This window comes from Haliaeetus albicilla, chromosome 1 (assembly GCF_947461875.1).
Source record: "Haliaeetus albicilla chromosome 1, bHalAlb1.1, whole genome shotgun sequence".
Classification (NCBI taxonomy): domain Eukaryota; kingdom Metazoa; phylum Chordata; class Aves; order Accipitriformes; family Accipitridae; genus Haliaeetus; species Haliaeetus albicilla.
Window position 1 is genome coordinate 79,203,429 of NC_091483.1, and position 13,594 is coordinate 79,217,022.

Consider the following 13,594-nt stretch of genomic DNA (forward strand, 5'->3'; position numbering starts at 1 on the left):
TTTTAATAAATAAAAATGTTTATTAAATCATTTAGACTTGAAAGAAGTCACAATAATTAATGCACTCAACAATTATAGCAAGTGCATTCTGTACACCACCAACCCAAATGGATTGATTCTGTATTTTATAAATAAAAATTAACATATTTACAATGAGAAATAAAAGCATGGCATTAGGCAGTTAAATTAGCAGATTACACAAATGCCTACCAGTTGATTTTTTTAAAAAGTACAAATCTACAAGATTACATACGACACGTATGACTTCATTAGGTTTAAATTTTCAGAATCACAACATTTTCGTACATAATTTTTACTATGGCTCTTCCAACCACTGCCTATAAAACCCCCTTTTTTTAATGGCAAAAAGCTCCTTTTCTTTCTCTACAGGTTTATCTGTATAAAATGCATTCCCTAAGATCTACTATAGTGCAGAAGTATGAAACGATTTCCTCTAATGACTGGCTATGGAGAGTGACAGTATGTACAACTGTGGTAATTTTTTGCTTTAAAAATAGTGCAGATTCCCAGTTTACCCACCAGGGACAAAAATGGAGTCATAGTTCATTTCAAAATCATCTTAATTTCACCAAAGAGCAAGTGATCCAGATAGATACTCACTAGGCTTAGAGACTGTAATTTGCTCTACAAAAATACAGTATTTTAATTCTATTTACATGTTACAGATCTCTCACTTACCCAGCAAGCTGACATTTACAAGCTTCTAAAAAACCCAATAAACCCAAAAAACCGATAATGGAGCACAGCATTGGTAAGCACAGTAGCTGAACCCATCCACCTAGGAGAGCTAAGGTAAGAAAAATGGAATGTGAAAAGTGTGGTTACTGGCTTTCGTTGGCTGTCAAAGTAAATGAAAATCTGTCCAACACGTCTTATACATTAAACATGGCAAAAAAAGTTTTAAGTAAACTATTTCCAAGATAGACATTCTGCATCATAGGATCCTTCTGCTGTACAATCCCTGTAAAACATGCCGAGTGGAAGAAGTCATCCTGAGGATAGTTATTTGCTTGGTTGTCTGGAATGCTTATTTCCTGATAAACTCATTGTCCGTGACCTCTGCCTAAGCACTGGTTTTGGTGGGAGTTCCAAGTCTTCAAATACAGGATTTTCAATGATTGCTGCAGCCTCTGGTCTTTCAGTGGGACTTGGAGAAAGCATGTCCTTCACCATGGTGTACTAAAAGAAAACAAGTGTTACATGAACCAGTTCATAAATTCTCCCTTATTTAATGTTCTGACTTCAATTGTGGCTGTATGAACAAGTGGAAAATGACCCCGGCTGCTTTGTAAGTCATTTGGGTATTACTGCTTTGGCACAGTAGCTAGAATTGCATTAAATATTTGAAAATGTATCACTGTGCATCTGTTAGACTGTCTTTACTGTCAAGGACTCCAATCAATTTGGCAAGTCAAATCTGACTGAGGATTCAATAGAGTTATAAAACCTTTACATTATTTGCAATGAAAAAATTTTTAAAACATGTGAAGTAATTTATGAGTAATTTTTAGCTCCATGTTTAAGCTGCCATGTTTTAAGCCACGCAATAATTCTTCACAGTGAATTAGACCTTCTCCTTTAAATATACAGGTAGTATGAATATTTGTCTCAAATTTAATCAGAATTAGTGTCCTCCTCCAGCTGAGTACAGCACATCACATTCCCCCAGGCAGCCTACAGCTGTGAATCAAGAAAGGCTATTCTCCTTTAGCTGCTGGTCTGAAGCTACCATGAACACCTGAAAACAGCTTGCAGGTTTTGTACATCACCACCTCTTCATCTGCAACCGTACCACTTTAAAGATCTGACTAGTAAGAACACAGCACAGTTTGCTCATATGGTTTCCCACTTGAGAGATCCAGTTCCTGGAGTGAGATCCCATGGCCATACTGCTACCTGCAGTCTGGTCTCCCCTTTACCTGTCTAGAACTCTGCACTTTCTCTTTGTGAATATGGATTTGCTGCAAGAAATCACGTCAGAATGTATGTGAAATGAGTGACTGCAAGTGACAAAGGGAAGCCAGGTAACATTGTATAGTTACTGGAGGTGAACTGTGTGACAAAAAGTTATCATCATCCACATTATTGTAATGTTATAGCTTTGAAATGTAGAAAAGTACAGGAATAGAGAAATGCATCTTAATAACACAAAAGGTACTTTTTTTTTTTCTCCATTTTTACCTGCAAAGCAATTGGAAAGCAAAGAAAAAAAAAGCTACAATCATTAAAGAAAAAGCTACAATTAACAGCATCAGATATACTTACCTCTTGTGCATATTTCTGAGTGAACAATGGTGGAAACTTCAAATTTCTAACATCGCTTAAGGTCTGCAAAAATATTAAAAAACACATGTAACTTCTCCAAAATACCATTCTTTGGTAGTATTACTCTATTACTCTTCAAAAAATATGCAAACTATGCAAACAAATCAGCCTGATGGAAAAAAATACTTGGTTTAAAGTCTTGCTTTAGTGGTTAAAAATCACAACATACTTAAATGAGCAAGTTGCTGCTTTCCTAGGTATACAGACTGCAATAGGAGTCATGGTACAAGAATTCTGATCTCTGCAGTTTTAAGTCAGCCAGATACACAAACTTGTACTTTCTCACTTTGGCTCAACAAAGTCAACACATCTGTGTACCACCCATAATCCCCAAGATCATCTACACCAGTATTAAGACACATGAAATGACTGGCTCTGTCTTAACAGCATAAGCACTAGTCTTTATTTAACATCTATGGACTAAGGAGCCTATCTAATAGCAGTTCCGAAAGCAGCTCATGTTGTGTATTTCTGCGTCCTCACAAGGTAGCTGGTCTCCTTCAGTGTTTCTTCCATAACAAGCACATTGGCTCCATCTAGTGACAGTAATTTTCCCACGTTCAGGCACACAATTATTTGCAGCAGGCTACCTTAAGAATTTAAGTTCTGTAATTGCCAGCAATCCATGACCCATTTTAGCATGTTTTTAGCGCAATATTTAGCACTTAATTTCTTTTAGGAAGACACTCCTTTTGCAAAAGTATGAGCACAAAATATAAGAATTCTAAAATTAAAACAAGATTCAATTCACTATCACTCCACTGAAAGTATAAACTGACCAGTTAATAGTGATGGGCAATAGTGAAACTCCTGTTCAAGAGAGCTGAGTTTTATGACAATATAATGCTTCAAAAAAGTGTTCTCCGTCTCTTATCAATTCAGTCTCCATTTAGTGATCTGTTTTCAAACGTCTAATTTGGAAATAAATTGCACTGCCATAGACTGACTGCTAACAGCCTGACACAGAGGCAGGGCTCACACTCCTCATCCTCTGGGGGTTGTTCCAGCCCTTTGTCACAGAGTCCTAGAATTTGCTGGGTTACCTGGTCAGGCAGAGCATGTTTTGCTTCAGCAAGAAGTGCTAATGCTTGCTGTGCATGCTGATGCCTACAAAAACTTCAGTGTAACAACTTAGAAACAACTACTAAAGTAGGTAAACTCCAGAACTTGACAATAAAGAGGTGGGGCTTTCTTTGATTTTATCAAAAAGAGTGGTATGAAAAATCACTGGAAGTTAGGGGACTCTTTTTACCCTCTTATGAAGTAAAGCATCAGAGTTAGATGCAATTTAGGATTCACTCTGATTACTTGCTTTGCTTCTACGCTTAGGACAGAAACTGGAAGGGCAAAGCTTATAATCAGTGCTGCAGGAAATCTCAAGAATCCAGGATAACTCTTTAGCGGCTATGTGTCTCAGTAAAACTGATTCTATTTAGGGAAACCAAAATTGGTTTCAGTGCAAGGGGTTCAAATTAAGCACTGTCATTCCTCCTCTAGACTACGCTCTTATGTACCATAAAAAGTCAGTGCATTTTAAGCAAGAGAATGCAATACCAGCATAGGTGAAACAATTGGTCAGGCGGCACTCATGGTGTGGTTCAAGTTGCTTCTTACATCTCTGCTAAAAGGAATCCATCTTCACATGAGAATTTAAACCCCCCAAACACATATAAATGATAAACACAAGCTATAATGACTCCTTTCCTGCATAGGCCACTGGTCACCATATACAAGAGGAAAAACCTTTCTGGCTGTAGTCCCTGTTCTCTATGAACTTGTTCCTCAGAAAGATGGATCTTACGTGCATTTTAACAGCAAGGAAGAGTTGTAACACACCATCAAACCTCCCAAATTCACATTTGATGCAATAAAGGTCATCAGTTACTGGGAAAATTGTGCTTGAAGTCAAGTGAGACTCACAGCTAAGAATTACTATAGGAAAAGGAAAGCGATTTTTCACTATATGCTTTGGGTAAAGAAGCACTGCAGATGCAAATGAAGGAAGAAATCATAAAAATGCACAGCATGGTTCCAATTTTTGAACAAAAAACAAGCTGGCAGGCTTAAAGTCACAAGCTATATTTGTTGCTTGAGTTCTTGGATATCCTAGTTCAATAGTTTCTCTTACTTGGCTTGACAACAGAGGAGCTTTGTAAAGAAATTAAGGCCTCAATTCAACTGCACACATTAGGAAGACTGCAATTTATTTTCAATGATTCAGGGGGTCTGTACAAGGCTGATAAAGAAGTTGTGCTCCTAATTGCAAGGCTTTTTCAAAACTGAAAAGAACCTCTTGCAAGTGTTTCACCAAGCGAATAGCTATTTTAAACAAATGATCAAACTGAGGATAATCCAATACCATACATACCCTGACTCTCTCCATCTGTGTGCTGAAAGGGTAAAGCAGCTCAAAGAGAATGAGTCCCAGAGAAAAGATATCCACTTTGTGTGAATAGGTGTTCCCACAGATCTGAAAATTCAAAATGAGGGTTAGGTCAATCAAGCTACTCACTGTATGTAATTATGTACAACGTAAACAATGCCCTTTCAAGTCAACATATGGAAGTGATTAGCCCTGTGCAGAGCTGAAAACTACAGGACAGGCACATTGGCAAACTTCATCAAATGAGCATGGCTGAGCAAGGTCCTGAACCTCAGCTCCTCTTTGCAGACCCAACTTCAAAGCAAAATGTTTCAACTTACTTAAACCTCATGCACAACAGCGTGTCCTTGCTCAATTAAATTGAATATTATACAGTTATCTTTCTACTACATTAAAAGCATGATAAATGAATGCATCTAAGTACAAATCATTAGCCACTTTTTTGCTACAATTATATATATATATATATAAAATATATTAATTTTGGAATTCAATATAGCTCAAAACTCTACTTTGGTGATAAAGAATTTAAGTAATTTGATTGCAGCAATTTACTAGAAAGAGTGCCTGATCTTTGAGCTCCTGGGAGTTCAGGCATCTTCCAGGCACTGCCAGATACAGCTGTAGAGCAGAGAGCACAAACCTGTTCTGGGCTCATGTAGAGTTTGGTCCCTACTTGTCCTGTGTGCCTGGCATAAGCTGGCATTGGGGTAAGTACCGATTCCTCCTCCTCATCTTGGTCCATAGCAGTTACCAGTCCAAAATCCCCAACCTTTACTATGTCATCCATTGTGAAAAATATATTGGAAGGCTAAGAAAACAAACAGGTGAAAAGAAAAAAAACCATATAAGTAATAAACAAGTCTCTGTGTTTCAGTAAACACAATACTTTGTTCTAACTCAGATAAACCACGCTGTCAAGGCTAAAAATGCTCATTAAACATAAGGTTAGCAGAACCAGCTAAGAATCTTAGCTCTTCAGGAAAAAGGAATTACTCTTGCATTAAACAGTCTCCCTTCCTGAAACACAAACTGCTCATTTCTTGTCATCCAGTAGAGGTTTACTAGCACTGCATAGGTCTGTTGAGTAACACGGACAAAAGTCAGCAGCTGTTGGGAACAGCACAGCTAAGTTATCCAATTCTCCATCACATGGCAAATTCACACCAGATGCTGGAATTCTGACTCCTAGTCTTTTTTATTCTAATCTCCGAGTACTAAACTCATTCACCATATTATTAACCAGCATGTAGCACATCATCTTAAGTTATAGACACATCAGAAGTCTGGGAACAAGATCTGCTTTTTTTTATAGTATAACAAAACGAACAAGATCTCCTTTTCAGTTGGTACTGTGCAGTTTAACTGTGGGAATAGCTGTTTGCATAACAGAATTACAAGTTTATTTTTGACAGAAGTTTAATTAAGAACTTTGCAATTCACAAGAGCAGCACCAGTGACCATTTGGCTTAACTCTCCTTTTGCTTGTTTGCCAAGTACCGCCATCCTTGGCTTAACCTACTGATAAAAGAGGCTGGAACTGAGACGCCCCCTCGCTAAAGGTACCTATCTCAGATGGTTTTTCAAGAGATTTGCATCTCTTGATAGAATACCTGGCTGATAGAATAGCACACACCAGACGAATGATTATTTCTTTGAAACATAGCCCAGTATAAACCAGACCAGTAGTATTGCTCCGCCTCAGTTACAAATACAGACAGACACACAGTTTTGGGAGAAGAACAGACTGATCCTGCAAGGGGGAAGAAGCAGCAGGATTATGTACGGGGAAAGGGCTGACGCATGGTAAAGAGGCAGGTGGTGCTGGGCAAGCTCCTCTCAGAGCTCCTGGACCTTCAAGGGTGGGAGAACATGGTCCATGCTTTGTTGATGCAAGTCCTGGAACAGGAGGAAGCAGACAGACAGAGGGCAATATTTTTCCACAAGATTAAAGGACTACAAAGCTGACCTATTTCAAAGTCCACCCGACTTCCTCATTTAAGGACAAACCCACTCTGTGCAAGAGAGAAATAAGACAGAAAAAAGGCTTCTTGTTTTTTTTTTAAGCAACAGACAGCTCTGAGATAAGCACTACAGAAACAGTTAGATATAACTTGTTAGTTCCACAGTGCCCACATCCTGCCTCTAAAACTGCCTTCTGAGCCAGGTCTTATCTCCCGCTATATTTTCCTGTAATGAACGTCACGCCCTTTGGAGTCACTGTTCAGTTAGTGCACAAAAACTACTACCCTGTAAACCGATGGCGTCTCCAGGCTCTCTCTGAAGCATTTATACGGCACCCACCCTCTGATTGCACACCCACGTTGTCAAAAATCTCTGCATCAGATTTTTAACGCTCAAGGCACAAACGTCTCCATTAGGGATTTGTATCCCATTGCCTTGATCTCCATTCCCCTCCTCCTCCAATAAACATACAAGAAGTCAACAAGATCTGTCTTGCTTTACAGAGCAAAACGCTTCTTAACAGCAAGTTTTATTTCTTGTACTTCTCTGGCTGAAAACAGGCTGTCTCTGAATGGGCTGGCGTATAGTTTCTACAAATTAAGGAGAATGGCCTCTCTGCTATCGGAAACTGTCAGCAAAAATAAGCCATCAAGTCCACATTCGGAAAGAGGAAGTCTAAGGCAGATGCACAGTTTTGATTTAAATCAGAAGAATACAACTACAACCACTCTCTAGTTTAGTTATCTTGCCACTTGCACAAAGAAATTTCTCTCCAGATTCTTCAATCAGAATAAGAATTCCCATTTTCTTCACAGATATGAACAAGCAACTCACATCTGGAAGACTACTGTTTAATTCAATTAATGCTGCGAAATGTATCTAAGACTGTTCTTGCAGTTCTGTGGAACTCATAATTTCTTTTAAGCTGTCAAGCATGACCGACAACTTATCCTGGGAATAACAGTAAATTCACTTCACAGACAGACTTCTGTTTCTGTACTTGATTTTCTCCAAAAGAATTTGAACTGTGACCTATTCACTTGCCTACCTAAATTCCTGCCATCTTGTCATTATGGTATCTCTGATTAGTAGGAGCCTCATCAATGCATCTCAGTGTGCACTGTTGATGTAAAATATTTAAAAGATCTTCTTGAATCTTTTAATATGCATGCATACAAATTTATTTTCACATAGGTCAATGAGTTTTTGCTGGTGCCAATGGGAGCAAGAACTGGCCTCTGCTATCAGGTAGCTCTGCCTGTAGCAAAGAAAACATCTTTGCAGGTTATTTGCTTATTAGTGCTGGCACGAACTTAGAGTTGCATGACTAGTCTCTTGGACAAATTAAAAGATTAGGTGAGATATGTTCCTAGGAGCTTCTGAAAGTTACAGAAAAACATTAAATATATTGGCTGTTGTTTTGACCAGATTAACACGTAACAGACAAACAAACTTCCAGGATCCAAGAATAACATCTATACACGCATGGGAAATTTTCTGAAGCAGGAAGTTGTGCGTTCAGGGAGAGCCTTTCCAAGTTGTTTATACCAGGTAAACAAAATGAAATCTCTTGTTCAAATTGCTGCCAACATTGACTTCTAAGATGTTCCAACAAAACGCTACACAACCGCTGATTAAGACTAATACAGCTTTAAGGGAAGATCTACATAAGCTTTACTGAACAGTGATCTCAGTAAAGACTGTAGAGAGTTACAACTGACAGCATTGTTAAGAAAGGTTACTAATTAACATGTCTAGCAACATATTAGTGTAGGGATTTAATTACTTTTCTGGTCAGTTTCTCAAGCACTGAAGATTTTTCAGATAACTGGTTCAAGGTAATTGCTTAATGCTGATGGGAAAGAAAATACTTGGATGGGTTCATGAGTTTTTCCAACTTTGACATATCCCTTCAGTGTTACTGAATTTGACTCCCCTCTTACTGCCACATCTGAGATGGCATTTTCATCTTTTGTTTCTATTGATACCAAATGATTACCATCCAAGAAGCTACAACAATGGTTATAATCATTTCAGTATTTAACTCCATTGAGGTAGGTATTAATGCCTCCTCAAATAAGCAAAGAGAAACCGGAACCGCCTCTCCACTGTTTGGCAAAAGCAATCCATTTCTCAAAGCTTATAATACTAAGACTAACTTCACCTGGGCTCTTTAATTAAATTCTGGTATTTGATAACACATACTGACACTTCCAGTGCTAAAAGTTCCAGCAATATTAGGCACTAACATAGTATCAGAAGCAAAAACGAAAGAAAAGCTACGAAAAGTTACTCGTGACTTCAGTTAATGTTAAACACCAGGAAGTGAAAATCACCTTTCCCAGTCTTAACTGTTTGGATGCTATCGGATGCTAAAAAGATTGAATTCTTCAGAAAGCTACATTGTGATAGTTGGCACTGACTTGGAATTCAACTCCAGGACAGTTTACATTTCAATCCTAGAGCAGTAATAACTTAGTTTTTACTTCCTCCAACCAGGAGTAATGCTACTGCTCCTAGGCAGTATTGCTACATAAAGAAGGAGGAAAATACCAGAATTAGAATCATAGAATCATTTAGGTTAGAAAAGACCTTTAAGATCATCAATTCCACCCGTAAACTTAACACTGCCAATTATCTGCTTCACTTGAAACTGTAGAACAGGATCCAAAATAGCTTTCTCTGCCACACAGTTCAGCAATGAACAACCCCGTATAAAGAACCTGAATTAAAAATGCCATAAAACAAATGCAACTGATCTGTGCCAGGTATAAGAAGTCTTGCTGTAAGAAAAACTTTAATTGCAATAATGAATGATTAATGTTTATTTCCTGGAGCACTGCACTTCCAGATTATTGTAGATATGTTAACTCAGCTTTTTTAACACCCATGTTGAGGTCACTGATAAGAGTCAACTATTTTTGCAGGATTTGTCTCCAGTGCCATATTACTCCCCCCCCAAAAAAAATTTTACCTGTATCCACACACTCATGATCTGTCAGTTTGAAGCAGAACTTGACACTGAGCTAAAACAGCCTGGCACTGCTCTATTAGGAGCAGCCAAATTTGGAATTGCTGATGCTCAAGTTTGTAATGCAGTGGAGGGACAGTTACCCTGTGATGACATTTGAGTCAGTCCATGTGTTTCAGCACCAGAGACTTTTGTATGATGCTTTGGGCACAAATAATTCAAGTTACAATAGCTCCAAAGATAATCTCACAGTACTAAACCAAAAAAATTTGCCTATAAGACACAGCCAGTGAGATAACTAACTAGTTACAACCAGAATTTGGAAAGCTCAGGCATTCAGTGACGATCATGCCAACAAATAAATTAAAAAAAAACAAAAAACCAAAAAACCAACACATTTCCTACAGAAACTAAGAATACAAACCTTGAGATCCCTGTGCATTAATCCTTTGCTATGCAGAAAGTCAACTGCTTCAGCTATCTGCAGAAATATCTGCAGACACTCTGTCCTTTCCCTCTCCTCTATCATGCATCTTCTGCTCATCCAGTCTTTAAGGTTCTCTTTCCGGCAGAGCTGCATCTGGATGTAAAGATACACCTTTGGAGAGGTGGGCTTGACTTTTTCTGCAGTATTTTTAGAAAGGTCCAGGCTTAAACTTGTTGGCCTTGGTGGAGAAACAGAGAGGGGACTTCCTGAAGCAGACTTCTTGTTATCAGATTCCTTTGTACTTTTTGCCTTATCCTCAGGAAGACTCTCATCATGCGAAACATCAACTTTATCCTCCTTACTAGAAGCATTTCCACAACCAGAATCCTCAAACACAATAGAAGAGGAGGTCCCTTCCCTCAGGTGTACAACAGGAACAGCTGAAGAGCAAATTTCCAAGGAGTGATCCAGCTCATTATTATTGATAGTACTGTCTTCTACATCACAGCCTGTAAGGACACTGTCCTGAAGGTTTAATAGCGGATCTTCTGACTGGTTGTCCCTGTTGTCCATGGCAGAAAATTCCAGAGGAGAAAACTGGCTTCCAGATGAATCGGACTGACCACAGGGTATTCCTACGGACCTTACCCTTTCCGATGAAGTGGCAATAACTTCAATGTGCTCCTTTGTAGAAAATGGCTCTGTTCTGATCTTAAATGATGGGACATCCACCGGACTGGGAGAACTGAGTGGCCAATCGGTGCTAGAAGAACAAAATCGAGAGATCAATATTACAGAACTTCATTCCACCAGAAATGCATTTTCAGAAGCCCAGGTTTTAACAACTGCTATCTCTGAGAACTGTGTCATACCATAATCGTAAATGACTACCCAAGTGTGGGAATCACTAATAACCAGGATTTAGAATCCATTTTTCTTAGCAAGGATGATGTTTTCTCACTGAGACAAGAGTGTTGATAAAAGGAAAAATTAGCAAGCTCTACTGCCTGGATTCCCAATGTGCAATCAGGCTCATCTTCAGCTTGAAAAAATTCAGTCCTTTAGAACATGCATTGCAATAACTATTTAAAGTGCCTTGGAAGAATTACAGCTGTGAAATGGTAATTTGATGCCTGAAATATAAAGGTCGCTAGATTCTAAAAATTGTTAGGCATGTTAAGATGTTATTATGAGACCACTAAATAGTCTTGTATTAGGCCTCATTCTTTAAATGCTAACATACACCCGCTTTTTCCTTTCTCTTAACATCCTCTAACTCCTTTATCTAATTTTCCATTTTTAATCTACTTCTACCAAGCTTTATAAATTGTCACTCTGATTATCCCTCACATATTTCTGCTGAAATAAATTCATTGAAGCATTGCAGTACTGAATCAGATCCATCTAAACCAAGACAACAAAGAGGAGGAAAGCAGTGGAAAGAAACAAAGAGGACAAAGATGCCAAAGTTTAAAATTGAATCACAGTAGCAATGCTCCAACCTTCCAACCACCCAAAGATTCAATTACAGAAGTTAAATTAAGAAGTACAAGATGTTTCCTAAGTGAAAGAAGGACCTTACACAACAGAGGACTCAATCAAAAGACACCACGCACAAGTGTGATACATTTTTACCTTGTTCAATTGAAAAGTTGACAGGCTAAGTTAATAACCATCTCTTTCCTACATAGCCTCTCCATCTTCCTGGATCATCTACCAGTTCTCCCATTCTGTGTTGATGTACAATCTCAAATTCAGTTGTTAAAAAAACCCACGAGTTACCTTTCATCTTTTAACCACTGTTCATCCATCTTTTCCTGCCATCTCTCAGGTGGAGCTTCCAGCCACGCGTTAAAATACCGAACAATACCTGGATGCTCAAGTTTAGCTAACGCTTTGACTTCCCGCATCACCTTTTCACGAGCCAGCTCCCTACAATTTGGGGTGAGGAGAACGACAGAGACATGGTCACATAAAGCAACAGCATAGTACAGAAATTTCTGCAAAGGAATTTAATCAAAGCTAGCCCAGTATAAACCAGGCCAGTAGTATTGCTCTTCACAACAAAAGACAGATATGTCTTAAATTCCCCAGAGTAACTCCTTTAGGTTAGAAGTGCGGAGGAGCAGTATGCGCTCATAACGGCTAAGTATTTAGTTATCCCTTTTCTAATAATTACAGGCAGCAAAACTGAGAAGAAAAGGTTCATCTTGCTCTCAACTGTTTACAAGGATAGAAAAAAGACCACTAACAGCAATATTCTACAGGGATGTAGAAGACACTGACACAAAAGAAGACAGACAGTAATACCTCAGTATTTCTTTTTTAATTGGCATAATGTAAGGAGACTGCATAAATACTATCTCCATTCTATGGACAGGAAAGCAGGTAGCCTGGTATGTTATTGAAGTAAATAATCTCTCTTCATATGACCATAACTGGATCAAATGAAGTCAGATGGTTTTCTTTAATGGGTTTGAATATGCTTGAAAAAGAAGAATTTAGGCTACCTTAAATGTCTGAACAAAACCTTTAATCTTAAATAGTCACGCTTATTTAACACATTCAAAAAAATAGTAATTCTAGATTTCATAGCTTTACCCCCTCCCTCTACTGGCCTGCCTGTTGCTGTTCTAACTTGAGATTTCCAGAAGCAGTGTCTCCCATCTCCCACTAAAAGGAACTGCTGCAAGCTCTGTGTAGGGTAATTCAGCAGCATGGCTTGACCACCTATGACTGAAAGAAAAGGTAGGGGTTGTGGGACCAGAAAATGAAACAAATGGACAAATGGAGTCAGAAAAGCTGGTGAAGGAGAGAGAAAAGAAAGAGAAGGTGGAGTAGGAGAGGTAAGGAGAGGAAGGAGAGAGGCAAATTAACAGCGCTACAAATAACTGGTCCTGTTATCAAACGCTCTATTCATCAAGGAAATCAAAGGAGTTCCCATGTAGCCACAGCATCCTCACAAGGGTCCTGCTATGCAAGTATTTTAGCCAAGCAGGTCACCCTTCTGCTGCGGTTACATATGCCAAATTCTTGATGCCAAAACTAAGTCAGCCCCCCCATTAAAAAGTATGTCATTCATCCTAATGTAGTATCTGGGAAATCAGTTCAGGAACAGATGGTTCAGTGTAGGATGGGATCCCACCATTCAGTTCATTACTCCTCCTATATTGCAACAAGCTCATTCATTACCTGTTAGGTAAACGGATACGTTTGATAGCATAGTTGCAGTCATCCACTTTATTTCTGGCTTCAAAAACTACTCCAAAACCTCCACGACCCAGACACTGAATTGGTTCAAAATCTGTCAGGTATCTGGGATGAAAAGGGTGTGAGGAAGGGACAGAAGAATGGAGGGAGGATAGAGGAGAAAAATACATTAGTATAAAGTCATTTAAAAAATAATTTATGACTAAGAGTAAAATATTTCTGTACAGGCAAAACACCATGAACAACTCAAAGCGTTTCTTATCTTTTTTCCCTGCTCACCCACTGAGGCAAT

The 13,594-nt window shown here is 38.6% G+C and overlaps 1 protein-coding gene across 2 annotated transcripts in view; it reads right to left on the reverse strand.

The window, feature by feature from the left end:
* Positions 1-13,594, reverse strand: part of EIF2AK3 (eukaryotic translation initiation factor 2 alpha kinase 3) — a 44,685-nt gene continuing 31,091 nt past the window's right edge. For both annotated transcript variants that reach the window (XM_069796471.1, XM_069796461.1), the window contains 7 exons: positions 13,285-13,407; positions 11,875-12,024; positions 10,090-10,855; positions 5,373-5,540; positions 4,715-4,816; positions 2,287-2,349; positions 1-1,200 (listed from right to left, as the gene is read on the reverse strand). In XM_069796471.1, the coding sequence (XP_069652572.1) occupies positions 1,024-1,200; positions 2,287-2,349; positions 4,715-4,816; positions 5,373-5,540; positions 10,090-10,855; positions 11,875-12,024; positions 13,285-13,407 (1,549 nt within the window). In that variant the 3' untranslated portion in view covers positions 1-1,023. The remainder of the gene's footprint in view (positions 1,201-2,286; positions 2,350-4,714; positions 4,817-5,372; positions 5,541-10,089; positions 10,856-11,874; positions 12,025-13,284; positions 13,408-13,594) is intronic.